Below are 26,144 nucleotides of genomic sequence, written 5' to 3'. Positions count from 1 at the left end.
GGACAAAGTGTTCACTTGCTTATGTTTGATCGGTGTAATGCAGCCCTTCCTTCAGATCCATAGTCCCCACCTTTGTGCTCAGACTGTGGTGTCTCTTGTGTAAATACAACATGATCTCTCACACAGACTTATTGTTACTAGACAGAGATAATAAATGACTCATGTTGCAGCATTTTGTTTTACGTTCAGACTTTATTTCTGGTCCTAAAGTTAAAAATGATGGGGATTCCTTTGGTTAGGCTCTATTTGACAACTTTATGGATACAGTCATAGATCAACATCATTTCACACACAGGTCCACCTCTCTTTGGTTTGTGTGCTCATTGTGTGTCTCTGTCTTGTGTTTAAAGGCAGCTATACTGGCCTGTGTGATTTGTTGCCATATAATAGTTCATCCCACAACATTATATAGTTGAGTAAATGACACCAAAACAACTGTTCTTAGTATTGTGAGTTCCATCATTATGGCTGCTTCCTATGAAAGTCGTGACCAAAACGAGCCACGACCCTGAGGTAAACAGAAACGGGGTTTTCTGTGGAAATGACAGAGTTCAAGTATGCATAAGCATGTGCTCATCAAGGGATCCAGATATTTGTGTCTCACTCTCTCAATAATTTCCACTGAGTCACCTGACATGCCTCATTATGATGTCCTTTTCCCCCATTAAAGCTCCTTTAAAAATCAGTTAGTTACACATGCCTCATATTAAGGAGGCTTATGGGCATTATAGATCTGCAATATTGTTACTTTTAATGTCTTAGTCTTCACATTTCTGTCTTTGTTTGGTGTTTTTGTGCCACAAAACTTTTGTTGAAATGTTTTTGTTTCTCCCCCTCTCTTATTTCTCCTTTTCTCTCCCTATCCTCTCTCTCCAGGTGTAGAAGTGGAGCTGCTTACCCTTAACAATCTCTTATATCCTGAATCTCAGGGGGATCACTGATGATCCTTGCTGTTGCCCTCACCAACTCCTGTTTTCCTCCTGCTCTTCCTCCTTATCCCTCTCCTCCCCTTTCTTGAACTCCCCTCCCCTCCTCGTCTGTGACTCCCAGCCCCGGGCTTATTACTCAAACCCACTGAAGGGAGCAACACAGTAGCTGGCAAAGGATGAAGCGGGTCTGCCTGCCAACACCAGACAGTGGATAGGAGACACAAAAGGACCAGCGAAGGGGAGAGAAACAGAGAGGTCGACCAGTGGAGAGAGCTACGACGAAGCTGTGAGAGAAGCAACAACAACATTCAAGATGCCACACCGAAGGAAAAACACAAGTTTCACTTGAGCGTCATGAGCTAGCAAAGGGGCCCCTAACAGATCTCGAGCTGTGGACGTTTGGCTGACACACACAGAAAAAAGTTGTGGAGACACACACCCCTGCTCACTGGGGCTCCTTGTTAACACCTGGTATGCCTCTGTAAGAAGTGTTAGCCATGCCAGCCAAGGGGAAGTACCTGTTGAACGAGCAGGAGCTGAAAAATGAGGCGCTGTACCGTAAATTCTCCTGCATCAGCCAGTATCAGCCGCTGGTGCTGCTGCTGGGCCTGTCCATGCTGTCCTGTGGAATCCTTCTTATCCTCTTCTTTGCCCTTCAACTGGTGAGTCTTCACAATCTACCTGCTTTTTAACTGTTATTATGAGAAATTCTGCATTGAATTGTGTTACGGACCATAATTATGCACTTCTTTTTTTTAAAAAGTGTGAGAAATACCTGATTTTGCATTTGTCACTTTACTGTTTTTGATATATTTTCTGTCCTTTGCTATCATTCCTGAGTTCTATATTATAACCAGGTTTATGCACCCTCTTAAAAAAAACAAAACAGCATATCGGATCCAAACTGTTCAAACATTTCACTGTGTAGCTGCAGATCAAAATCTCTGGCAAATAACATTAACAGAACAGGAAGGAGTTGTGTGTAAAATTTGAGTTGTCATGGATGCATTTACTGACATGGAAATGCACTTTGTCTATTTACTTTGTGCCCTTTCTGTACCCATGGTGCCATGGTTGGTACAAGACAAGGTGTTGTTTTGTGAGCGTTTCATCAGCACTTAGTCACTTTTGGAACACACATGTAGAAATTTGTCATCAGGTGACGTTGGTGCGCCTCCACCTTGGAACAGGGCAGGTAACTCTTAACACTGTGCTTCTGCTTGAGGAGTTGAATGTAGCTTGACTTGTTCTGCAGCGCTCAATGGATTCAACACAGAAAAAAGTAGCACCTGGATTCAGACTAGGCTTGTGCCGGTTGGCAATCTGATTGTCTATCGGTGATTGAGAGGATGATCGACAATGTTTTTTTTTTCCTTGCAAATGTTATTAAGCACACACATGCTGCTACAGCTGTGCAGCGCCACATCCATTGTGCACTGGCTCCTTTTTGTTTTTTTTTAGTGCTGATGGGATGGGAGTTAGGGCGTTCACAGTGTCAGGATCGCCCCAACTGTAATTCAAACTGTGCGGTTGGAGTAAACATCTGAATTTTTTTTCTCTTCTATTTATTTATTCAGAATCTTATTCTATTTTTATAGAATTTGTACTCTATATTTTATAAGTGAGTGGGTATGTGTGGCGGAAATGGAGGTGAGAGGGGGGGAGTGTGTGTTGTATTTCGAGTCCCCGAGAAACGTCATCTCATTTTGTCTACACTACTGTAATGTAGCAAACAGATAAAATAAAGACCTTTGACCTTTGACCTTTGAAATCAATGGTGACGCGTATAAACTGCTGTGCAGCTGATGCTTTATTTAACTTGACTTAACAGTCTTGTCTCCTGGAGCTTATAATATTGACAGTCTGTATGTCCACACCAGTCTGTGTAATTATTACCTAGTCCATAGTTACATTAAGCAGTGATTATCTGCTCCTCTCTCTCAGAGAATGATGCATTTCTTTTGCAGCTAATCAGTGGAATTATGCCAGACAAGCAAAGTCAAGACATTGTGACATAATTAGATCGCCTTTACGATTACCAATTAAAATGCTCTAAATAGGAAAACACAGTTTCAGCTGCAGCTTCATATATATTTTTCTGCTGTCGTTTATGACATTACTGTAGGTCATTTTGTTGTGCAGAATGGCTAGTCTGCTGAGATACTAGACTTAAAGGCAGAGTCAGTTGGTTTGTTTGTTGCAGTTCGTAAACACAACATTCAAATAATATTTGGAAGTTAATCTAATGTAGTATTTTTTTTTACATAAGCACATAATGTACACACTTTTCTTCTTTCTGTGAGCTAGTTTTCATTTGAACATGTTGGTGTTCTGCTGTGGTCGACAAACTATGTTATGGGGACTGATGTTTTCTGTTCTGCAATTTCTTGTTATCAGCTGACAATACACTGACAGCTCTGTTCTTCATGTTAAGGAAGCTGCCAAATAATCAGCTTTCAGTTTTGGCCTCTGACAGGTCACCGAGCTGAAGTCTGTAGACTTCCTTACAGCAGGCAGTTTCACTTGACATAGAAAACACAGTTTGGCAAAAATAATGACTTTGTTCCATGATGTAGCCTCAAATGGCCTAGTCTTAATCATTACTTGTGACGTACATGTGCTGTTGGAATGATTGGAAAGTTTTGTTTAAGATAATGTGACAGTGGTGGTCCTGTCACTATGCCTCCAATTGATCATGTGCCCTGGCTACTTGGCCAAGGGGATGTCCCTTTGGGTGACTGGCGAGCGCGCGTGACTCTTACCCGGGAGGTGTGGGTTCAATCCCCGCCCGGGCCCTATTCACCTTGCCACAATAATAATTCAGTATCTCTGAGAAAATTTAACCATACAACTTGCTGAGTTGTGACATCATATGCAGAAATAGGTAGATGCAAAAGTAAATGTTTGGTTAATGGTGAGAATCTTTGGATATAAGGTAGAAGTCATGTGTGCTAACATACACTTTCTATTTTGGTATTAAGTTGTAACAGTTACTTGCTGTCATCATGGAGTGACCTGGAGTAGACAGGAGAGTTATAGCAGTAACTCTGCTGCATGAAACATTATTAGTATGTTGTTTTAATACTCGGAGCAATAAAGCAGCTGAAACCTTTCTCCACATTCTGGCTTGAAAGCATATGAACACTTCAGAGTTAAAAGAACAACCTCCAGCTCTAGCGACTGAATACTCTAGCATGTGAATACAGCATCATTCTGCCTGTGTTTTTCCCCTTTCGACATTTGGTCAAAGAAGGACATTTGTCTGGTCTGAAAAATAGTTAGTTTTTGTTCCAGTGACAAACAGCTTAGTCAGTGGCCTCTTTATTAGGTCCATCTGTACAGTCCAGTCCACTTATGACAATGACCAAATAACCAAAAAAATGAGCAATATGTGCTTCAGAAATATAGATGTCATGGCAGTGCTGTTATACCGGATTGCTTTAGACTGTACAGGTGCAGCAGGGTAATGTTTAGTGAAGCATGATGTGATTGGATGGTCAGTTTGAATGTCAAGATTGGCTTATGAAAGTATGAAATATGAAAAACCCTCCCCCTGGTCAACTACTGAAATAAAGTACTTAACTCCCCTTCACTAACAGTGCTGCTGCTGAGATGCAAGAATGAGTGAGTGATTGTGTAACTGTTTGAATATGAAGGAGGACACTGCTGAAATAGTCATGAAAATAGAGCACTCATACTTCAGTTACTTTCCCTGGATTAGATAAGAGATGGATTAGGATCAACTCTATCGAAAACATTGAGTGCATGATTAAAAACATTAATGAGAGCTCTTTGTGACGCCATTGATTTACTTTTCTTTATATGGAGGGGTCAGAGGTCACGGTCAGTAGCCCTGGATCTGCAGCGATTCAGTGTTACTCTCTATTGTTCAACAGATTTGAGATACGGTACCTGCTGAGCTTTTTTTCACTGAGGCACAGTCTTTCTGCTAAATGCAGTTAAAAGCAAATCCATCTCCACAGGCTTTGTTTGAAAATGGAAGGAACACAAAAAGAAGCAAAAACACAAATTGTAGAGACTAGTGTAATCACGGTTCTGATGCTGAGGAGCATTCTGCTGATGCTGTTGATTTTGGCATGACGGCAGGTAGCCGAGCAGTCGGTCAGTCCCACTGCTCATATGTTGAGGTGACAGCTTCTCTCTCACCGGAGATTATATTACTTTCCCCTGCTGGAAAAACTATCGTTACCTTCCTTCTATTGTGTTGCTGCTGACCCTCTGGAACACCCTGTGTTCCTCTTGTCTTTGCACTTGCACATAAAGATGTGAATTTTTTTACTCCCAAACTTGCTGCACGTGTATGCTTATGCATTGATTTAGTCTCCTGCTCATACATGTAGCTATTAACATTCATGCATAATTTTATGTTGCGAAAATTACTTTTTAATTCACACTGTGACATTCACTCACACCCTCTCTTTCATCCACGGACATACCATCACTCCTCTTTTCCTCTTTCTTCTCAGCTGTCTCACACGCACACACACGCAGTTGCCGGGGGTGCAGAGGAGTTGAGAGGGAAATGTTGGGATGGGGCTTGTATAACGCTATTGTTAAATGCAAAGGAGGGGCAGCGTGCCTGTTGGGAGGTAACTACCGGTGTCAGAAAGTCACTGTCAACTTATATAACTCCCCATCTGTTGTAAATATCGAAAGCAGAGCGATGCCGAGAGGAACATGGAGTGAGCCACTTTCAGGTGCAACTCCTACTGCGCATCTGATTGAGTAGAGAAATACAGGACAAACATATTGTTTGAGTTGATATTGAAGTTTTTAGAATAAAACCGGTTTATAGGAGGCTGGCTCTTCATTACACGGGTCTTGTTTTGTCATTTTCACACTTTTCCAGTGTCTGTGATCTCTGCCTTTGTTGCCTATAATTTCTTATAATTGTGATAATCATATACATCATAACCCTAACCCACACAATAAGCAACTCGCCCTGGCAACACCACTGTTTTACAGGATCATGTGTACATGTAATAAGGAGTATAGGGCTGTGATCAACCAAATAAATTCTTGGTCGAGGGACCGCAGGTCTCTGCTCCGTGTCGGGAGACGGACTGCAGCACACGCTGTGAAAATGATCTGATTGATTGACTTGAATGGGAGTGAAGCGCTACGGCGCAACGGAGACAGACCCAGGTCCGACAGCGCAGCTAGGAGAACAGCACGTGAGGAAGATGAAGATGAGCTACTGAACGATGAGGAGGGATTTAGAAATAAAAGCCCCCCAATAAAGGCTGGGTTGTAAATAAAGGCCCCAGTCCTCCTGATGAAATGAACACGCCAAAAGTCGAGTCAGAATTTTGGTTGAGCCAGAATGTATCGACCCATAAATCGACCAGTCCACTGGGAGATTGCAGCCCTAATGGAGTAATATGAATATGACCCTTTGATAGATGATGCTGGCTGTCAATAAGAACCTGCAGACATGACATTACAGGTGAGATGCCGCGTGCTGAAAACTGTAGCTGCATCTCCTCATGTGGTGGATTTTGCTCTTGTTCGTATGGAATAATTGTTCTTTTTCCGCCTACAAAAAGGTTTTGTCAAGACTCAGCTACATAGGGAGTAGAAAGTGCTGTAATTGAGATCTGGCCTTTTCCAATGCTGCCATGGTAACCAGAAAGCTCAACATACAATGCAGAGATGGCCTTCTCTGAGCAGAGATCTATTAACACTGACTTTGTGTGTCTGTCTCACTCTTGAGCACTCTTTTAACCCCTTGTTGTCTCTCATTCACTCCCTCTGACGCCCACTCTCTCTCCCACTCATACCGAGACAATAGAACACATGTGAACACACAAAAACCAGTTGTTTTCATACATGCATTACACGCATAACACAGCAAGTATGAACCGTAACAATAATTCAGGCTGGAAACTGAATTTTATCTAGTGAATTTTGTAGGTTAACTGTGTTTGTTGATAGAGTAGTTAATCTGACCACTACATTCATCTTGAAGGAATTGCTAAACATTATGGATTAACTAAAAAATATGAAAACTTAATCTTATTTTTGTATTTGATATGCCATTTTAGGAATTGCATGTTATAAAAGCCACCCACACCACTGGGAAATATCCCAGCGCTCCCGATGGGCTGTCTGCCACCGCAACTCAGAAACATGTTTCCTTGCACACATGTCTCTCTCCCTCTTGCTTTGCTTCTCACTGCACAGTAACTCAGTCAGGAAGATGTTGGCCTGGAGCAAGCAGGACATGACGCAGAGACGGATGTGAAGAAATAAAACTCTGTAATCCCACATAAGCCTCACTGCTCAGTCTGAATAGCAATGTCTCTCAGGAGCATCTTTGCATCAGTTTTAATTGTAGTACAGTTGACACACAAACAGTGACCTGCTGATTAATAAAGTAAGAAAGTGGACAAAAGTCTGCGGTCATGTTTAAGGCCGTAGTGTTGGCGATTAAATGTCCTGTAAACTTGTTCGGTCTGTGTGGACGTACGTGTGGTCACTTTCTCCTGAAGCCGTAGCCTTATATTTGAAAACCACTACCATAATTGTATTATAACTATAAAATGACATTATGTGGAAGATGTTAAAACACTTGCATGAGTTGCATACGTTGCAGGTATACTGTATATAAACTGTCTGCCACGCTCACGCGAAACAAGTTCATATTACAGTGCGACTGTAAAACAAATGTATGTTTATTTTTCTCCTTCTCCATGGCTGCTGGAGCAGAATGCAAAGGAGCACTGTGCCTTTGTGAGTGTGGTGAGCGGCAGCCTGTGTGTGTTCCTGGCCGTGTTTGTGCTGGTGTGCACCGAGATACTCTCACAGCGATGGAGACTTCTACTGGGCCTGATTGTCTGGGCCACACACCTCACCATGGGCTTCACCTTCATCTTCCGCAGCCCCATAATCCTGCCTTGGGACCAGGTAACCTAACTATAGCAGAGTTCAGTTAAAGTTTATACCTTTTACAAGCAGCTTTTTTAAGATGACATACACAATCTTTGACGTCTTGATACAGAAGTGGTCTAGGTATGCAAAGATGTGTTTCATCCATTTCATTATTTTTATGATCAGATCAAATCCAATTTCTAAATATGTTGGGATTTAAAGAAGCTGTCAAACAGTAGTTATACAAATTTAAATGTATAATAAAGAGCTTGGTTTTGTTTTTTGAATTGTTCTAGTAATGTTGGATATCTGACCACACCAGTGGCACCAGTTTCGTCAGAATGATTGAATAGATCCAACATTTGTAAAAATCTGATTTAAACCCTGGCACAGCTGATGACTTTCTGAAAAACACCTAACCTTAATGTTTCCAGGTGCCTTTTTTCCTCTTCATCATCTTCACCGTGTACACCATGCTGCCATTCCAGTTGTGGTATGCTGTGGTGCTGAGTGTCATCTCCTCCCTGTCCCACATTATTGCCCTCACAGTGCACCTCAGCATTTACAGCAAGGAGCCCAGTCTTGATCTTGCTTACCAGGTGAAATCATTTGCATTAAAAATCTATGGTTATATTTTAGAAATACTGTAATAGTATAATAAATGTAGTGGTCTGTATTGGAAATGGTGTGTTTAAGTCCTAAAATGAAGAAAGGTTTTCTAAGGCCAGTGTTTTTATTTCTTTTTTGAGGCTGCAGTTGACCTTTTCAATATTCGTTATAATTACATTTATTCTAAAAATTACAAGAATGTAAAAATCCTTCAGCAGAATGAATGCATGTCCCCAACACTAGAAGAGAAACAGATAAAACACGAATAAATAAAGTTTTAAAGATGAGAACTCTAACATTTTCTTCTGTGTCTGTCTTTGTAGCTGCTGTCCAATCTAGTGGTATTTCTGTGTGGCAGTGTGGTGGGAGCCTTTCATAAAGTCCTGATGGAGAAAACATTGAGGCAGACTTTCCAAGACACCCTCAGGTGCCTGAGCATGCGGATGAAGCTGGAGATAGAAAAAAGACAACAGGTTGGTGCTGTTCCCTGGTTTTCAAAGATCTTATCATAGAATAGCTGCATGTTTTCTGATATGGGTGACTTTCCAAAGCCCTTTGAAGTTTGTCCACTTCACTTCCACGCTTTTATAATGCTTAAATTAAATTAATTTTATTAAATTAAATTAATTATTATTTGATAGTTTTAATATTTCTACATAGCTAATTTTAACATCAGTTGACTTACCAGTCTAGAGGAAACATTGTGAGTTCAGTTTCAAACCTCAATTCTTTACATGCTAAGACAAACAACACAAATGTTAACTCTTGTCCAAATCCATGTTGCACCTTTTCTTCTACCAAAGCAAGTATGCTAACGTGCTAGCCTGAGCCCATCTCATCAGAGGGAAATCAAAGTTTAGTGGCAGAGACAACATACAAATAGCTGCTATAAAACACAGAAACTAGAAAATAAGGAAAATAGAAAATATTTTTCAAATGACCTTTTGATCATTGCCTTCTCTCAACACATTTGAGTTACTACTACCTTTACACACAATTTTTGAGATCCATCATAGAATCTAGACGAAGGACACCAAGGCTGATGTAGAGTATCTGCAAAATAAATGACAGCTATTCCATAAGTGCGAGGAGGTCAGTAAAGAAGTGCATGGTAAGTGCTGGTTAAACATGTTGAGTTGTTAGGAGGTTAATTAAAATATGTGATGACATACCACCAATTTATTAGAATGAATGGAAAAGTGGAGCGTAAAGTGGAGTGTATTCTAAACCAATTGTGATTAGCAGTACAGCGCCACTTTATATATACGTATATATATATATTTTCTAAACTCATTGAATGCAAACAAACATCCCAGGGAAATGATGAAAATGACTCACCAGTAATTGTTAATACCATGACTTTTATATTTTATTTCATCTTTAAGCTTTGCCTTTGGCTGGCCTCATGTTGACTCTCCCATGAATGTTTTCATAGCAACTAACAAATCCTCCTCAAATCAGATTTTCCTGTGATGCCTTTTAAATTAGATGCATCTGCACTGACTTGCTTTGACTTCAGAAGCCATTTTTAAAACAAATGTTTCCTTTTGTCAATTGTTATGACTGTTGCTTAGTACGGGACATAAAACAAGCTGACAAGGAAGTTGCTGTGTTGCCTAGCAGGACAGGGAGGAATGATATAATCGTTAACATTTGAGCCTCCTGTTGTATTTGAATTGTGGCCGAAAAAAAGGAGAGGCTGGTGCACAAAGTTAGTCAAAGAGAAAGCAGACATAATAGAATAGTGGGGGGAAGCTCCAAAGCTCGTCCAAATGGGCGACTGATGAAAAACTCTCATTGTGTTCCCACATTCATTTCAGCAGGAGGGGTCAGTGTCCCCACCCCGAAATGATTCTTGGCAGAGTGCGAAAGACATCAAAAATGGCATTTAAACTGTGTGACGTCAACGCTCGGCAACACACACAGTCTCTGACACTGACGCCCTCTCCTTTCTGTCACCGCAGCGCATGTGTGCACTGACAGCACGTGTTCCCCATATTTAGTACTATAAATATAAAGTCATCTCATGAACAGAATAAATAAAGCAGCAGTGCTCTATTATGTGACAAATCCCATATTTGCACATCATCATCTATACAAAGGCCACTTTATGAGTGTGTATGTTTGGGTCTCAGTGGTAGGGTCATTCCAACCCTGGAGGAGGTCATTGAGAGTGAATGGGAGCAGTTCAGGCTGCAGCAGAGACAAGGACGGAAACAAACTTAGCAAATTTATATGGCCTTACATGAGTAGTTAACACTGCTGACCTTTCCCACATTTTGTGTTGCCAAAACCAGCCTCAAGAAATGATTGAATTTGGATTATTCTGTTTTTGGTTTACGTACACTGACTTTTGAACCACTTGTTTTTAAAAGAGATTAATCAAAAGTGAAAACTTGAGTGTTTGGAGTCATATTCACCTCTCTCCAATAACATTGCAAACTAAGTTAATATAAGGTGCAATTTCAATGTTTTGAGTGTTTGAGGTGTCTGTATAGCCTGGAAAGTGTCCAGAAGCACCTCTAGGGAAATAAAAGGATTGTGATGGAAAATTCTGACTTGTCAGAGCAAAAGATGCTGTGACCTGAAGAAGAAGATGAAGTAATCCAGATCCTGGTTGTAAATCAAAGCACATTATCAGACTCATAACTGGGCACACGTGAGTAGACTCCATGTGGCCGTGTTGGCATCATGTTATCAAGGCTCAAAGTATTTCCAGCTGTACAGGAGTTATTTCTAGTATATTGGGAAGAATATCTTTGGACAGTGACCTTAGTATACTGCCAATTGAACACTGTAATGGTCTAAAAACAAGAATGTGAATGTCCTCAGGTTGCCCAGCTCAGGCCCACGTCCAAATCCATTTCAAAATCTGGTAATGAATAGAGCACAACTCTTTACACAGACTCTCCTTATCCCAACTGACCTATACTTAGAAAACATTTAATGAACAGTAAGAAAAAAGGATAAAAGGATGTGTTAAAATGGAAAATGTATTTTTAATTTCTCAAGGACAAAGTATTCACTTTTGTCTGGAAAAAGAATAATGTGATCCATTTGAAAACACTTTGCAACTCTACAAAAAGTGGAAAAGGTTAAAGGTCAACACTGAATACTGAATTGATGTATGTTTGCAAATTAAATGCTCCTGGATCACATTTCTCTTTTTCTCATAGGCAAACACGATGGCAGGCACTAGGGATGGGCAAAAGTATCGATACTCGTAAAGGCTGCCGATACCAGCTGCCGATTCTCAAGGCAAAACAAATTGTAGCTATATTAAGCAGCCGTGGCCCGACGTTCCTTAATTACCGCTGCTCCAGATCTGGTCAGGGCAGGCAGACACAACCAGTTACTATTATGTCGTAGTAGCTAAATAATGAACCTCGTTAAGTGTCTCAACCTGCTGGCTGGCTGGCAGGAAGAGTACTCAAGAGTGAGTACTCGTCCTCGTACTCGGTCTGAAAAAAAATGGTATCGAACATCCCTAGCAGGCACACAAACTTTGTTCAGGGTTCATACTTCATATCTTAAAATTTGTCATATTTGTTCTGTCATGATATCACCTGTTGATGCAGTGTTCACTTTGACTGACTGAATTATGTGAAGGGTATTTTATAGATACATTTACCAGGACTTGACTGTAGTCAGATGGTCTCTCCTTGGTTTAAAGCAGGATTTATTATTTCTTGAAAAGCTGCCTCTTCAGATTCCTGTGTTTATGAAACATGAACTTTCAAGCACTTCCCAGGCCTCTGGCTATTCTGGCAAATTCCCCTGAATGTGTCATTTTAAAGTATTATACAGTACCATTGTGTTGACTGTCATTTTGCAATAATGGCAGCATGCCAGCGTTGTTTGGATTCACTGAATCTGGCACCAGTTCATGTTAAAACCCGTTGGAACATGCTGGTTCCTTTGTAAAACACACCTTCCCTGACTTCCAATTAACTTAACTCATTAAGTTAAGGGTGCGGGGACGGAGGGCTGCTGTATTATTAAAAGGTACAGGTAGAGATTGGTGCTTGTACTGTGCTACAGTCGCAGCACAAAAGAAAAAAATGAGTATGTGTAATTAAATAAACAAAGTTAATTCCTTCACTAGCACTAGGACTTGAATGATGTTGAATGAAAAATGTATCACCTAAATTGCAGTTATGTAACTAATAGTCTGTGTGTGTATTTGCAGGAGAACCTGCTGCAGTCTGTGCTGCCAGTCTATATCTCCATGAAGATGAAGCTTGCCATCATGGAGCGCCTGCAAGACTGTAAAGATAAAGCAGAGCAACAGCGACTGGTCAAAGATAATAACTTCCACAGTCTTTATGTCAAGAGGCATGAGAACGTCAGGTAAGACCACAGCCCACCTTGAAATATTGGAATAAACCTAGATTTTTAGTTTATTATTAATTAGGTCTTGTTTTTAATGATTACCTCATCATGGAAGCCTTACTTTTCTGGTCAAACTATGCGCTTAAGTTTGGATGTTTAAAAAAATCGATATTATTGATCAGACATCAAGACTTTTATTCACATGTCCCTTAGTTCTCTTGCCTGAACCAGTTCTGCTTACAGTTGCTAACAGAATATGTTTACAAACTAAATGACTACATTTGTGAAAATCTCTGAGAATTCTCTGAAAAAAACAACCAATATTGTTACGTTTTAAGTTTGCTATATTTGATATTTCAAAACTAAAAACAGCTGCATTTTCATAACAACCTAATTCAATTTCCCACTGTTGTACTTGTTTTGAATTTCACAAATCCTCAGCTTTCCTCTGTGAAACATGTACTGCTACTTTCTCTGTCACTGTGTGAAAACAAATGAGGCATAAAAAAAACACAAACAAAAAGCAGATTTTTCTGACCACATCCCAGAACGCTGGAGATTAGTATGCCTGTTTTGTTTTGATGGTGTTGACCCAGTTACAGATCTTTGTTTCATGAGGGCTTCACTAATTTAGCAAGTGCTGACAGATAGAGGGTCAACTCAAAGTGAACTTTGGCAGATGGCTGTCCAGGTTTTTTTTTTTTTTTTTTTTGATAAATTTAGGCAGGATACAGTCTCTGCTTTGCCTGAATAAGGGGATTGTGTAAAACAGAGCAGTAACAGTACATTTATTTATATATTATCTCATTTATTTATTTAAAATCAAACAAAAAATCATGAAAGACAAGAAATAACATCTGCCCTCTATTTATTTAATTACTTCTGTCTGAATGAATCTTTAGACTTTACACCAGTAGACTTTTGGATTGTTAATAGGCATTAACACTAAGTCATTTTGAAGGCATCAGTCATGTGTGCTGCCATGTTTATTTAAAGCCACAGTAAGAAGGTGTTGAATGATAGGTTGCATCTTCGACCTATCCCTATAATTATCCCAGTCGGGCCAGTCATTAGCTGTGTTATCTGTCTCACGAAGCACCTGGCCATTTCCAATCAGGCAAAGGAGCAGTTTAGGTTTGGTGTAGTATCTGTGTCCCTCTGCTGGCCAGCTGACCTGCTGACCAGCAGTTGTACTCAGACCAATACAGGCTGCTGTGGTAGTGTCAGTGACTAGGCTTAGCTACATGTTGTGTAGCTTATTACCTGTTAAGTCGTCATGCTCTGTGAATACTGTCACATACTGTACATACGTACGTCAATAGAGATTTTGTCTGAGCAAGTTATTCAATTCTTGGATTTATTTCATATCCCCATTAGTTGGTTTAGCAAATTATGATGCAGCAGGGAGTTTCCATTGCCGGCCATCTCAAAGTCAAATTAAATTTATCCTATCATGTTGTAATTTACGTGCACAGCATTCATTCACAATTGTTGACATGCCCTGAGGATCAGTGCGGTGAGCATGGTGTTCACTGAGGGTTAGGATTTCAGTTCCCACTATGGCAAGCCATACTAAGGCAGGGATTTTGGAGCTGTGTGTGGATTGGGCTTTTGCCAAACTTCCAGCTGTTTTTCCCTATGGTGTGAGGGTCTTTTAGAGGTCAGATGAGATATCATTGTCCCTCTGCAGTTTGCTGACCATCAGCCTTAATGGTGCCTATGCTATGATTGAGCATGGAACCAGACAGGCCTTTTAGTCAGTCACTGATCAGGTCCACTGTAGGTTAATGGGAGCTGGGCCAGGTGCTTTTTGCCTGAAAAACCTGCTTCCCAATTGAGGAGCTATGATGTTTTTATTGTTTCTTATGGATTTTTTTTAAATTTATTAAATTTTGAGGACATAAAGGGGGCAAGTTTTACGGCCTCTTGTCTATTCTAAACTGGTCAGTTGCTTAACTGTGGACTCAGGTTATATGAAATACAAAGTTTATCAATAGACAGAAGTTACATAGATGCTGTTGCTTATAAGCTGCCCAGCCTGTTGAACAGAAACGTGTGAGGGTTCATTTGGGGTAGATGCAGAGTAGAATAATGCAGGACCAACAATCGTGGCTATAGATTATGAGGGATACAGCCAGCGATCATGGAGTTGTTGAAGTTAATGTTATACAATGCAGCCTTTTACTATTAGATAATAAAAAAATATGTCATTGCAGTAATATCTGTTTGTGTGCATGTGTTAAACATCGATTATACTGTTTCTTTCTCTTAGTATTCTCTATGCTGACATTGTTGGCTTCACCCGGTTGGCCAGTGACTGTTCTCCCAAAGAGCTGGTCATCATGCTCAATGAGTTATTTGGGAAATTTGACCAAATTGCTAAGGTGGGTTGTTTGAAATTTATTTTGTGTCATTATTACAGAGAACGCTGATTTTGGCAATGACCAAGGCATTTCAGTCTAAACAGTCCAAGACTGTGGTTGTATCATGCAGCTCCCAAGTGTACACTCATATCCTGTCTAACTGCTTACCCATGTTTGCAGCCTTGTTGCATAAAACAATACACTGGCTTCATTCTCATCCCTTATAGGAAAATGAATGCATGAGAATCAAGATCCTTGGAGACTGCTACTACTGTGTGTCAGGGCTGCCAGTGTCTCTGCCAAAGCATGCCAAGAACTGTGTGAAAATGGGTCTGGATATGTGTGAAGCCATCAAGTGAGTTTTTGCCAACCATCACTAGCTGTACAATTATGTAAACACTATGTGTTACAGCTGAGTTGTGGAAACTCTAACATGACTTATGTTATTCAGTGTGGACTGTAGAGTGAGTCATTCAAAGTCATGTTTCTAGTTTTAGGAAACACATATTGTGTCACTTGCGAAAAAATTGGAGTAATAGCTAGAATTTCACATGTTGAAAATCACTTGCCATATTTAACAATGCATTGTGAAAGTAGGAGGGAGGGAGGGAATTCTCACTCGACTTACTCTAGTGTTAGTCTAGTGTTGAGCATTTGACACAGACAGGGGCAGGACTCCACTTACACACATATGGAAAGGACAGTGGAGCATATTGTAATGTCCTTAGTCTGTTATTGTCCCTTGAAAGACAGTGGTCAACATATAGCAGCTTTAAGTTTGCTGTGGAACTTCTTCAGGCAGGTACGTGACGCCACAGGGGTGGACATCAACATGAGAGTGGGTGTTCATTCAGGCAACGTGCTCTGCGGTGTTATTGGCCTTCGCAAATGGCAGTTTGATGTGTGGTCACATGACGTCACTCTGGCCAATCACATGGAGTCGGGAGGCCTTCCAGGGTAGGTGGTGCACTTTTGTGTCATAAATCCCTTTTATACACACATTGCCTCACACAAGTTTATTGGGGTTCATGTAACCCTACTATACAGGGGATACTGTATATACTGATTCATAGACATTGAAATTGTTAATTTGGTCTGTAATGAGACTAAAGTAAGTGAACATTGTGAAATAATCATTTTGTAACTTTTCTACCTTGCTGTGATTAAACAAACTGGATGTGTGAGTAACAGTTTTGCCTTACATATTCCATATTATTGTTTCTCTTACACTTCACTCTGTAAGACGGGTGCACATCACAGAGGCAACTCTGAAGCACCTGAACAAGGCTTACGAAGTGGAAGAGGGCGACGGCCACCTCAGGGACACCTACCTGAAAGAGCTCAATGTCCAAACTTACCTGGTCATCGATCCACGGGTGAGTCCTGTGCCCCGCTTGGCAACTCCCTGCATATTGTGACCACAGTTTGTTTTCATCTTATACTCATCTGTTTTTTGTTTTTTTTAATGCTATTATGCTTCCACGTTGACAACAGCCTGAAACAGGGACTTTTTGTTTTCAGCTTGTCCTCCTGTGCGTCCCATTCTCATGGGCATGATATATCAATAATGCTGCGGTTGCTGTATTTCTTCAAATTTGGCACAAACATGCACTTGGACTCAAGCATGAACTCATCAGATCATGGTGGTCAAAGGTCAAGGGCATGGCAAGACACAGTTTTGGCCTCGTAAACACAATGTCTCTGTGACTCCATGTAGGAGTTTCTTCAAAATTGGAAAAATGTTCACATTGACTCTAGAACGAACTAGTTTCATTTTGGTGGCTAAAGCTAACAAATGTCCACAGTGCATTGTTCTATTGCAACCAAATTTTGGAGACACAAGTGTTAAAAGTCCTGAAGAGCTGGAACATAACCATGCCTTAGAGCTTCAGCTGAATGCCTTTAATAAACACAGTATGATTGGTCTTTATGTGTTTAAGTCTAAGGACCCATCACTGAACCCCCGCAGCATGCCGAAGCCTCGTGTGAACGATGGCCTGAAGATGCGGGCATCTGTGCGTATGACCCGTTACCTCGAATCCTGGGGTGCCGTCAAACCTTTTGCTCACCTCCAGAGCAGAGAGGGCTTCACCACTGACACCAATGGAAAGCCACTCAGCAAGGTGAGCAAATTGTGTTTATTGTTATAATGATAAATGTTGTGTAGAGAGAACGTACAACATAGTAAACAAATACAAGTAGTCTTTTCATGCTCCGTGGACAAATTTCATAATGTGAGGTAATCAGGGCCCAGTGGTTCAAAAGGTAATCTGAACGGATTTTGGATAATGGATTGGATAAAATCTTGAAAATGGGTTGCTCAAAACTAAAAACGGATTCTGAGATCCGAACGGGTCATGTAATCCAATCTTGGTTTTAATCTGGATCAAATCCTCAGTTTGTGTTGTTCAAAAGTTTTTAGTAGGATTGGGATAACTTTTATCCAAAAAAACAGAATTCTTATGATCCCAGCAGTTTGGTGGACTCAGGGAGTATTTCAGGAACCAAATCTCATTTAAATTTAATTAAAATTGGTCAAATAAGCAACATTTATACATCGATATTTTGCACCTGATTAAAAAATGTTTGTGTTAAAGTAAATAAAGTTAACTTTTGATTATTTCAGAAAAAATAACTTTTCTCCAACTACTGAATAATTAAATAAAAAAATTAAATTTGTATTTTGATTTTTGAAGTTCGAATTTGAAACACATCGAAAAATATTCACAATGTGTTTGACTAATGTACTGCAATTTTTTTTTTTATTCATTTGTTGTTGGTCAGATCAGGTCTGGCTCCTTTATAGGGCACTCATTGAAATACTTTGAAATTCAAAATTCCAACCTTAGATTGTTATTCTAGGACATAACAAGACTTAATTACAATTTTGACATTTTTCAAAATTTTTCATTTTCATGTAGAAATTGAAGGTCAACGAAGTGACCATTTTTGGTTCCTTGCCCGTTTGTGGTAAAGAAAAATTCCAATAAGTGTATGTATAGAAAATATAAGAAAAACACATAAAGTGCAAAAATTATTAAAGGGGACATATTATGTTAACTGTATGTGTGAGTGTCATCAACTTAGCTTGATTAGTTGTGATGTATCGATCTAATTACTACCGCGAGCCGAGCCGACTGAGCGTCTTTTTCCGCAGTCGAAAAAAGTGTCCAAAAACAGTCACTTGCCCTGTAAAGGGTTAATAGACATGGAAGACACAAAAAACAGCACAGAAAACAACACATGCACCCCATTTTAAAATAATCACACTTTGAGTGGCCCCATTCTGCTGTTCTACCTGATTTTTATCTACCTATAGCCTTCAGCGTGATACACATTTAGAGCACTCATTATCCGGATTTGGTAATCTTGAAAAGTTGGATGAGGATCAGACTGATCCGATCCAACTTTGCTTTGAACAACTGGGCTAAAAATAAGACAGATTACGTGATCCTGGATAGCAAAAAAGGGATTTCAAAATCTGGATAATTTTGATCCAGATTACACATTTTGAACAACTGGGCCCTGGCTCGGAAAAAGTAGATGTGTAAATTATAGATAGAGCTATGGGGTCAGTCAGTTAACAGTTATGTTATGTCCCTGAGCTGTTTGGCTCTCTTTTCTGAGCTGATGTTAAAGGCACTGGTCCTACAGTTGTTTTAATTGACGATCTTACATGGAGTGCATCCAACATTTTCATTATTTATACAATAAATGTAAACTTAAAATTGCCCCTGTCGTTTCCAGGACATTCCCCTACGACCAGCCTCCAAGATCACTGAGAGGTAAGACAAGTTCCAGCTGTTACAGATCCTCTTCACGTGTGAGGTCCCTGTTTGGTGACTGTTTTTATTTTTAAAGTATATTATAGTGTATCTGAGTGAATATGAAACTTGGCATGTGTAAAGAGACAGAATGTGCTCATACGTCATCGCCCTGGAATTCAGCCTGTGTAATAACCTTGTTGCTCAATAGCATCTTGACGGCCATGGGCAGGGAAGAGTGTCTCCCATCATTTTGCTCTGCCAAGATATTTCCATCTGTTCAAATAATCTCATTCATCTTTCCATCATATTTAATAATAATATTGTACAAGGCAGTATATCAAAACATTTAGAGGGATAATTTCATTAGCTATTCATCTATTCCCATGGAGATTATGCTAATGTGTAAGATGTCTGTATTCTGGAAAAATATTAAAACACACGATCCACTTTTAAACATGAAGTGTACTCATTAACAGTGAAGTTTCAGCCAGGATGTTTGGTGACTTTTACTCTTAGATGTGATGTGTGGGGGGTATGTAATAAACAATCTTTCTGCTGACAGGGAATTGAGAAAAGTACTATTTAAGTTGAAAATCAGATCCCTAAACTGCATTTTCTTTATTAAAAAACAACTTTTGCCAACAGCATATTATCACTGATCAGTCGATTCAGTTAATGTTCACATCAAACATCAGAATGAGATAAAATATGATGAAAGTGGTAGACTTATATCGTGGACTGTATATGCCAGACTTGTTGGAGAGTTTTTGCTCAGACTGGTGTGAAAAGCGAAAAACATCCAGTGAAGAGCAGCTCTGTGAACGGAAATGTTTTGTTGATGAGATAGGTCAGAGAGGAATGACCCCAGACTAGTGGGAACTAATCAAAAACCTATGGTTTAAACTAAACTCAGATAACTCTTCTTCACAACTGTGGTGATCAGAAAAGCATCTCCTCATCTCTGCTGTTGTAGTTCATCCACCTCATGATTGGATGTGTTGCACCACTGAGCAGAGACCCGTCAGGTTCCAGTGTCGGACAGCAACAGAAATCGGAGGCTGTAGTAAACTGTTGACTCTGGATTTCTGCTGAGGCAGCAGATGATAGGGTCCAAATTTGGCGTCAAAAGCATGAATCCATAGACTCAACCTGCCGTGTGTCCATGGTCCAGGTGCTGATGCTGTGATGTGGGGAATCTTTGAGACACCACATACTAATCCATAATGATTTTACTTTCAGCAAAAAAAGTCACAAAGCAAAATGTGACTTAAACTCCTTTCAGGAATAAGACAATGAGTTCAGTGAATGCCAATGGCCTCAGTCGCTTCTTCTTTAAAGGGATAGTTCAGCATTTTGACAAATTTGCCTATCGCCATAATCCCTATAGTCATAGGGGTAGGTTCATTACCTTTAATTATTGGTGCATGTTGTTTTGAGATCACTATGAAATAATCGTGTAACATTACGACACATGAACTTACTTACACTTTTGAAATCACTCCGCCCAGCAGCCGTGTCTGGAATGTCCTTCCTGCTATTCATTTGACTCGAAAACAACTGTAATGTTACATTATGAGGACACACCACGCATGCGCCAGCTGTGAACGTCTGTCTGTGTCTTGCCACCACAAAATGCTACTACAATCTAGTTTTTAAACTCTAAAAATAAAATAGGTCGACAGAATCCAAAAGCTTGAAACTTTTAATCATCGGTTGCGTGGATTTTTAACACGCTAACCCGTACTGACGACCACGAAACCAGCATAGGCCTACCGGAGGCCGATCAAACGCAGCAGGCCCAGTCTTTGGGGCTAGGGGCAAAGCCCAAGGCTCTGATGAATTTCACCCCCGCTCCCCGGACCCATCCTGAGAAATCATGGTTGATTCCTCGACATGGAAAGCCCCAACACAGCTCACCCACATCCCAGCCGCTGCAGCTGTCCAACATGTTTTCCATCCTGGATGAGGATCATTTTCCCCCGCTTAAAAAACATCAGTCACCTCTGCCATCAAAGTTGGTTTCTTCCATCCATCCACCCCATCAAAACCTCCTGAAAGAGGCCGTGCCTAATCGCTCTGGGATTGCTCCCCGCTCAGAGCCGGTGTCGGGGAATCCCTCTCCCGTCCCTGCTGCTGCTGTCCCCTCCACCAACCCGGCCCGTCCTCACTCCACGTCCCCTTCTCACAGCGCATCCCGTTTCTCACAGTTCCACTTTCCCCGGAGATGGAAACCTGCCGTCATCTCCTTCTCCCCAACCACATTAATAGTTGGAGACTCCATAATCAGAAATGTCCACTTCTTTAAAGGGACAATGAGGAGTTTTGGAAAGCGAAGTGTTCTCATACTACATTTACCATGAGCCTCTGCGCGCAAAGTGAAATTCTTGGACCGGCGCAAGACGGACGTCTTGCCAAGAATGTTTTCATTCATCAACAATGAAAGTCGGAGGTTCGAAGACGATCACATACCGTCGTAGTTTCGACCATAAACGGCGATTCGGCGGCGTTATTCTCATGACCCGCCGGGCAGCAAAACAGAAAGTAAGGAAACACTGGTCGGCTCGCTCAGTTCCCCCCTTACTGAATAATCTTCTGGCACTGCTGTGCTTTCTCCCTTCTTCCATAAGACAAGTGGTTGTCACCGCTCGTAGACAGTCTGAACTGACAAAAAAAGATTTTAAGGACCTTTTGAACTTTTTAACCAGCTGTGGGAAGTCTGTTTTTCTTTTCGGGCTGATTCCCATCGTGGCCCGTGGAGCAGAAGGTTTTAGCAGGATTCTCAGCCTCTGTCTCATTCACCCCCTGGTACACCCCCGCACTCCACCAAATGAAATCCCAGAAACGCCAACTCGAAAGACTCTGCAAGAAAAGTGGATTATCTGTTCACCTTCTCGCCTACACAGACCACCTACAACAATACAAAGATGCACTCAACGCAGCCCATACTACCTTCTATTCCCACCTCATCCACTCTGGCTCCAACAACCCCAAGGCTCTGTTTTCCACCATAAACTCACTCCTCAAACCCCATGACAACACTCCCTCTTCATTCACAACTGAAAAGTGCCAATCATTCCTTTCATACTTCCAAACAAAAATAGACACCATCTACAGTAACCTCAACACCACCGGAAACCCTCCCATCTCCCCATCTGCCACCATCCAGCCCCTGTCACAGTTCTCTCCAATATCTCCAGCACAGTTAACAAACCTCATGACCGGGATAAAAACCTCCACCTGCACCGTGGACCCCATACCATCCCAACTCATCACCGACATCATTAACACCTCCCCCAGCTCTGGTTCTGTTCCTCAAACTGGCTGCCATCACACCCATACAATCCAAGTAACTTCCGCCCCATCTCCAATCCCCCTTTCCTATCAAAAATCCTGCAATGTGCTGTAGCCTCTCAACTCAGGAGGACCCATCTCACCTCCAATTATCTCTTTGAATGCTTCCAATCTGGTTTCCGATCAAAACACAGCACCGAAAAGTTTACACAGCTCCTCAAAATTACCAACGACCTCCTCCTCTCCTCAGACTCCGGACACCTCAACATCCTCATCCTCCTCGACCTCACAGCAGCCTTTGATACCATCCACTCCATCCTGCTCTCCCGACTGAAATCTTCAGCTCACATCACAGGCACAGCACTCACCTGGATCCACTCCAACCTCACCAACCGACACCAGTTCATCAGCGTTAACTGCACCTCCACCACCGCTCCTCTGTCACAAGGCGTCGCCTAGGGATCGGTGCTTGGTGCTGCACCGGCTCCCCATCTCACACCGCATACAATTCAAAATCCTCCTGCTCACGACGTACAAATCACTTAACAACCTGGCCCCCACCTACCTCTCAGACCTGATCCACCACCACAACGTACCGTTCACCTCCATTGTGTTCACCGAGCAGCTCGTGTCTCTGTCCCGTGGAACTCAAAACAACATGCACCAATAATTAAAGGTAATGAACCTACTGTACACTTATGACTATAGGGATTATGGCAATAGGCGTATTTGCCAAAACGTTGAACTATCCCTTTAAGACATGGTTCAACAAGAGGGCGGCAGCATGAATGTGCAGCAGACAGATCTCCAGAAATTATGTGGTATAGTCCTATCAACATGGAGCATAAGACTGGGCCATCAGAGCCATGAACGCCCGCCACATGCTGCCCCCAACAACAACACCATGACTGACTGTCCTACACACACATGCACCTGCGCTAACTGCAACCGGCCCACTTTATTTTTTTTATGTAATTTTATCTATTCTTAATTATTTATTTTACTAAACAAAACTTCTGCTGTCTTCTTAGAACTATTCTTTTGTTTTAAATGTGTCTCCCTTTTTTTTTAAAATCTTTGCATACAACATGACAGGGAGAACGGCTTCTCGCTCCCATGCTAAACAGAGGTTTTTCATGAAAGTGACAAATAAAACTGAATTTGAATTTGAATTTGGGTGAAATGGTTCTTACAATGAAACATTATTTAACAATAACACTAAATACTATGGTAAATACAATTCTATGTTCTCATATAAAACATTCACCTCAAACATCACATTGTTCACTAAGTGTCTGCATAGTAATAGCTGTGCTGCTGTGACACTCATTCCTGCACAGAGAGAGAGAGAGAGAGGTGGAAGTGCTGAGCTCTATGACAAGCCCTTCCATTAACTTCAAACAATGCATAGACAAATTGATTACGGTTATAACCCATAAGGGTTAATTCTCTTTGCCTGTCTGGCACAGGCAGTATAAGCACACGGACAAATATTTAAAGTGTAGCTACTGATTAGTGGGCAGTACTCACCTACACAAACAGTGTGGGCTGGAGTAATGTGATTAGAGAAGATAAGTGTGCGCCTAAAAGCACAAGCATTCCACCCTGGGAGAATGGAGGTTTGCTTTGTCTCGGAAATTGTTAATTTCATTCATGTATTCACAGTCCACAATAGCGGAGGCAACAGCTGGTGAACATGTGTGAGGCTGAAGTGACAGTGAAATGAAGTGCACCCACTCAAGCTTGATGACATTATAGAGCAGAATGTGTTTTTTGTTTTTTTTCGTTGTTTAAATGAAACAATTGTGAGTGTGCTTCACCCGTTCACAAGCCAATATCTAGCTGCTATTAACTGTTTTAGATGGAGTTTCACAGTTATTTGATCATTGGCCCTGTGTTTTTCTCTCTGTGATGAACTTGTGTCTGTGTCTTACTGTTGGGCCCTGGCAGCTTTGATGAGTCTCTAGAGGAACCGTTCACCTTGCCCTCACATCCGTTCAGCAGCTATAAGTGAGTGGGGCCTTCGTGGCCCACAAGGTCCCTCAGTGCAGTAGTTCTCAACCTTTTGGCTTGTGACCCCCTTTAATAAAAGGTTCATGATTCATGTTAGTACCCATTCACATTCAGTATGCTTTGTGCAGTTTCCCTAAAGGAATTATGGAGATATTATCAAGAGGCTGAAATAACTAATTTATGACAGTTATTGATATAGAACAAATAGTTCACACCCACCTTTGAACTATTCTGTGACTCCCCCCATGACGGCAAGAGACAACTGGGTGTCCTGTCCCCCAGGGTGAGAACTACTGCCTTAGTGGAGAGCCGTACTGTCCCAACACTAACCCGAGCACAGGTGTAACACTGTTCTTTTCTCCGTTTTTCACTGCTACCCCTTTGCAACAGGGCAACGTGTGATCTCATATGGCAGAAAACCCTTAACCTCTGTTAGCAGACTGACATGCTACTATTAACACCGATCACTGACTGGGGCTTGTGTGTATCTTAGTCTGTGCATCTGTGGTGAGTGTTTCCTTCCTGATAGAGTAGGGGGTTTCCGAGCTGAAGCACAGCAGAAACACTCCCACTGAATCTCACAGAGATCATCTAACACAGCGTTCTGCATCCGGCACACTCCCCTTACATTACTCTCTCACAGGCACAAATAATATTTCTCTTTTCCCACTAATGCTCAGAATGGCATTAACCAAGTTGCCTCCCGGCACAGCTAAACTGGACCTGAGTAACCTGCATGACCTGATCTGGTTTTCCAGCATCTGTTCCAGTCAGGCTGTAATGTCTCAGTCTCCGTCTGTCCGCCTCTTCCTAATTGTCTGTGCTTTCCGCTGCAGGAACAAATCCCAGAAAAGTAAGTTTGACGAGGAGCTGCACAATGAGATGACCACTACCATAGATGAGCTCAGCAGCAAGTACGTCCATTTGTGCAATAAATCAAATCACATTCCATGCATATTGTACATAAAGTAATGTTGGCCAAAATGTATGAAAAATGTAATCTGAGTGACTCACATAGAACAGAAAAACCTCTGAACTTTAGGGGGTGACATTTCCAAGCAGATTAGACATATATGCAAATGGTATCAAACCAAATTTGGCAGTAATGGTTAATGAGTTGTTTAATTTTGCCATTTATTCCGATCATTTTGGTTCAGACTGAAATAACAACTCTGACATAAGGTGTACTGTGTGTTTATTAATGCACCGTGATCCGCGACCATCAGGCAGCTACCACTTCATCACAAGTGTAATAGCTATTTATGCCCTCTTTAACCCAGTGCTGATTATACAGCCACACTACAGATGTCATTTTTGTTAGATGTAAAAGTCTTTTTTCTGTCTTTCTAATTTTCCTTCTTCCTTCCTTCCTTCCTTCTGTCCTTCTGTCCCTCCTCTCTCAGGCAGTGGTCTAAGTCTGAAGAGAGAGGCAGTTTAGCTTTGTGGTTTCCAAAGAAAGATCTCGAAAAACAGGTAAGTTTGACAAAAAGTTGCAAGCAGATCACGGAAATGATTTACTGTCCAGGCTGCAAGCATTTTGACGGCATTTGAACAGTTAGAATTTTGGAGCTGTGTTAAAAAAGCTGTGTCTCACACAAACCTACGCAAATTAGAGTGGACATGTCACCTGAAAATCATATCCATTACTTTATTTATGCTAAAACTGAAGAACAAAATGTGTTACTGTCCAAATACTACTATATACTTCTATAATGTCATACATTTCCATTCGAGCCAAGGTTCAGCTGTGTTCTGTGTCTCTTCTTCTAAGTACCGAGCCCTGGATTTGCCGATGTTCAAACACTATGTTGGCTGCGCCACTCTCATCTTCCTCTGCATATTTTTGGTTCAGATGCTTGTTACAAAGGAGTGAGTATAACCGGATTTTTTGTCTTATTTAATCATCTCTTAATAGGTGTTGACAGTTATTGTCTTTCAGTGTAACTGGG

General features: G+C 41.1%; 1 protein-coding gene across 1 annotated transcript in view; it reads left to right on the top strand.

Annotated features, from left to right (window-relative positions):
• adcy7 (adenylate cyclase 7) overlaps positions 1 to 26,144 on the top strand; it is a 58,849-nt gene that overhangs the window by 25,694 nt on the left and 7,011 nt on the right. Inside the window, exons 2-16 of the mRNA XM_085766003.1 lie at positions 877 to 1,591; positions 7,659 to 7,856; positions 8,255 to 8,419; positions 8,753 to 8,902; positions 12,619 to 12,779; positions 15,034 to 15,145; positions 15,352 to 15,479; positions 15,923 to 16,081; positions 16,368 to 16,500; positions 17,065 to 17,247; positions 18,872 to 18,909; positions 24,133 to 24,192; positions 25,032 to 25,109; positions 25,599 to 25,668; positions 25,967 to 26,064. Of these exons, the coding sequence (XP_085622129.1) occupies positions 1,427 to 1,591; positions 7,659 to 7,856; positions 8,255 to 8,419; positions 8,753 to 8,902; positions 12,619 to 12,779; positions 15,034 to 15,145; positions 15,352 to 15,479; positions 15,923 to 16,081; positions 16,368 to 16,500; positions 17,065 to 17,247; positions 18,872 to 18,909; positions 24,133 to 24,192; positions 25,032 to 25,109; positions 25,599 to 25,668; positions 25,967 to 26,064 (1,898 nt within the window). The 5' untranslated portion in view covers positions 877 to 1,426. The remainder of the gene's footprint in view (positions 1 to 876; positions 1,592 to 7,658; positions 7,857 to 8,254; positions 8,420 to 8,752; positions 8,903 to 12,618; positions 12,780 to 15,033; positions 15,146 to 15,351; positions 15,480 to 15,922; positions 16,082 to 16,367; positions 16,501 to 17,064; positions 17,248 to 18,871; positions 18,910 to 24,132; positions 24,193 to 25,031; positions 25,110 to 25,598; positions 25,669 to 25,966; positions 26,065 to 26,144) is intronic.

This window comes from Trachurus japonicus, chromosome 3 (assembly GCF_045865225.1).
Source record: "Trachurus japonicus isolate A0001 chromosome 3, Traja_1.0".
NCBI lineage: Eukaryota > Metazoa > Chordata > Actinopteri > Carangiformes > Carangidae > Trachurus > Trachurus japonicus.
The sequence above is the reverse complement of the archived record's forward strand: the minus strand, read 5'-3'. Positions and strand labels throughout refer to the sequence as shown.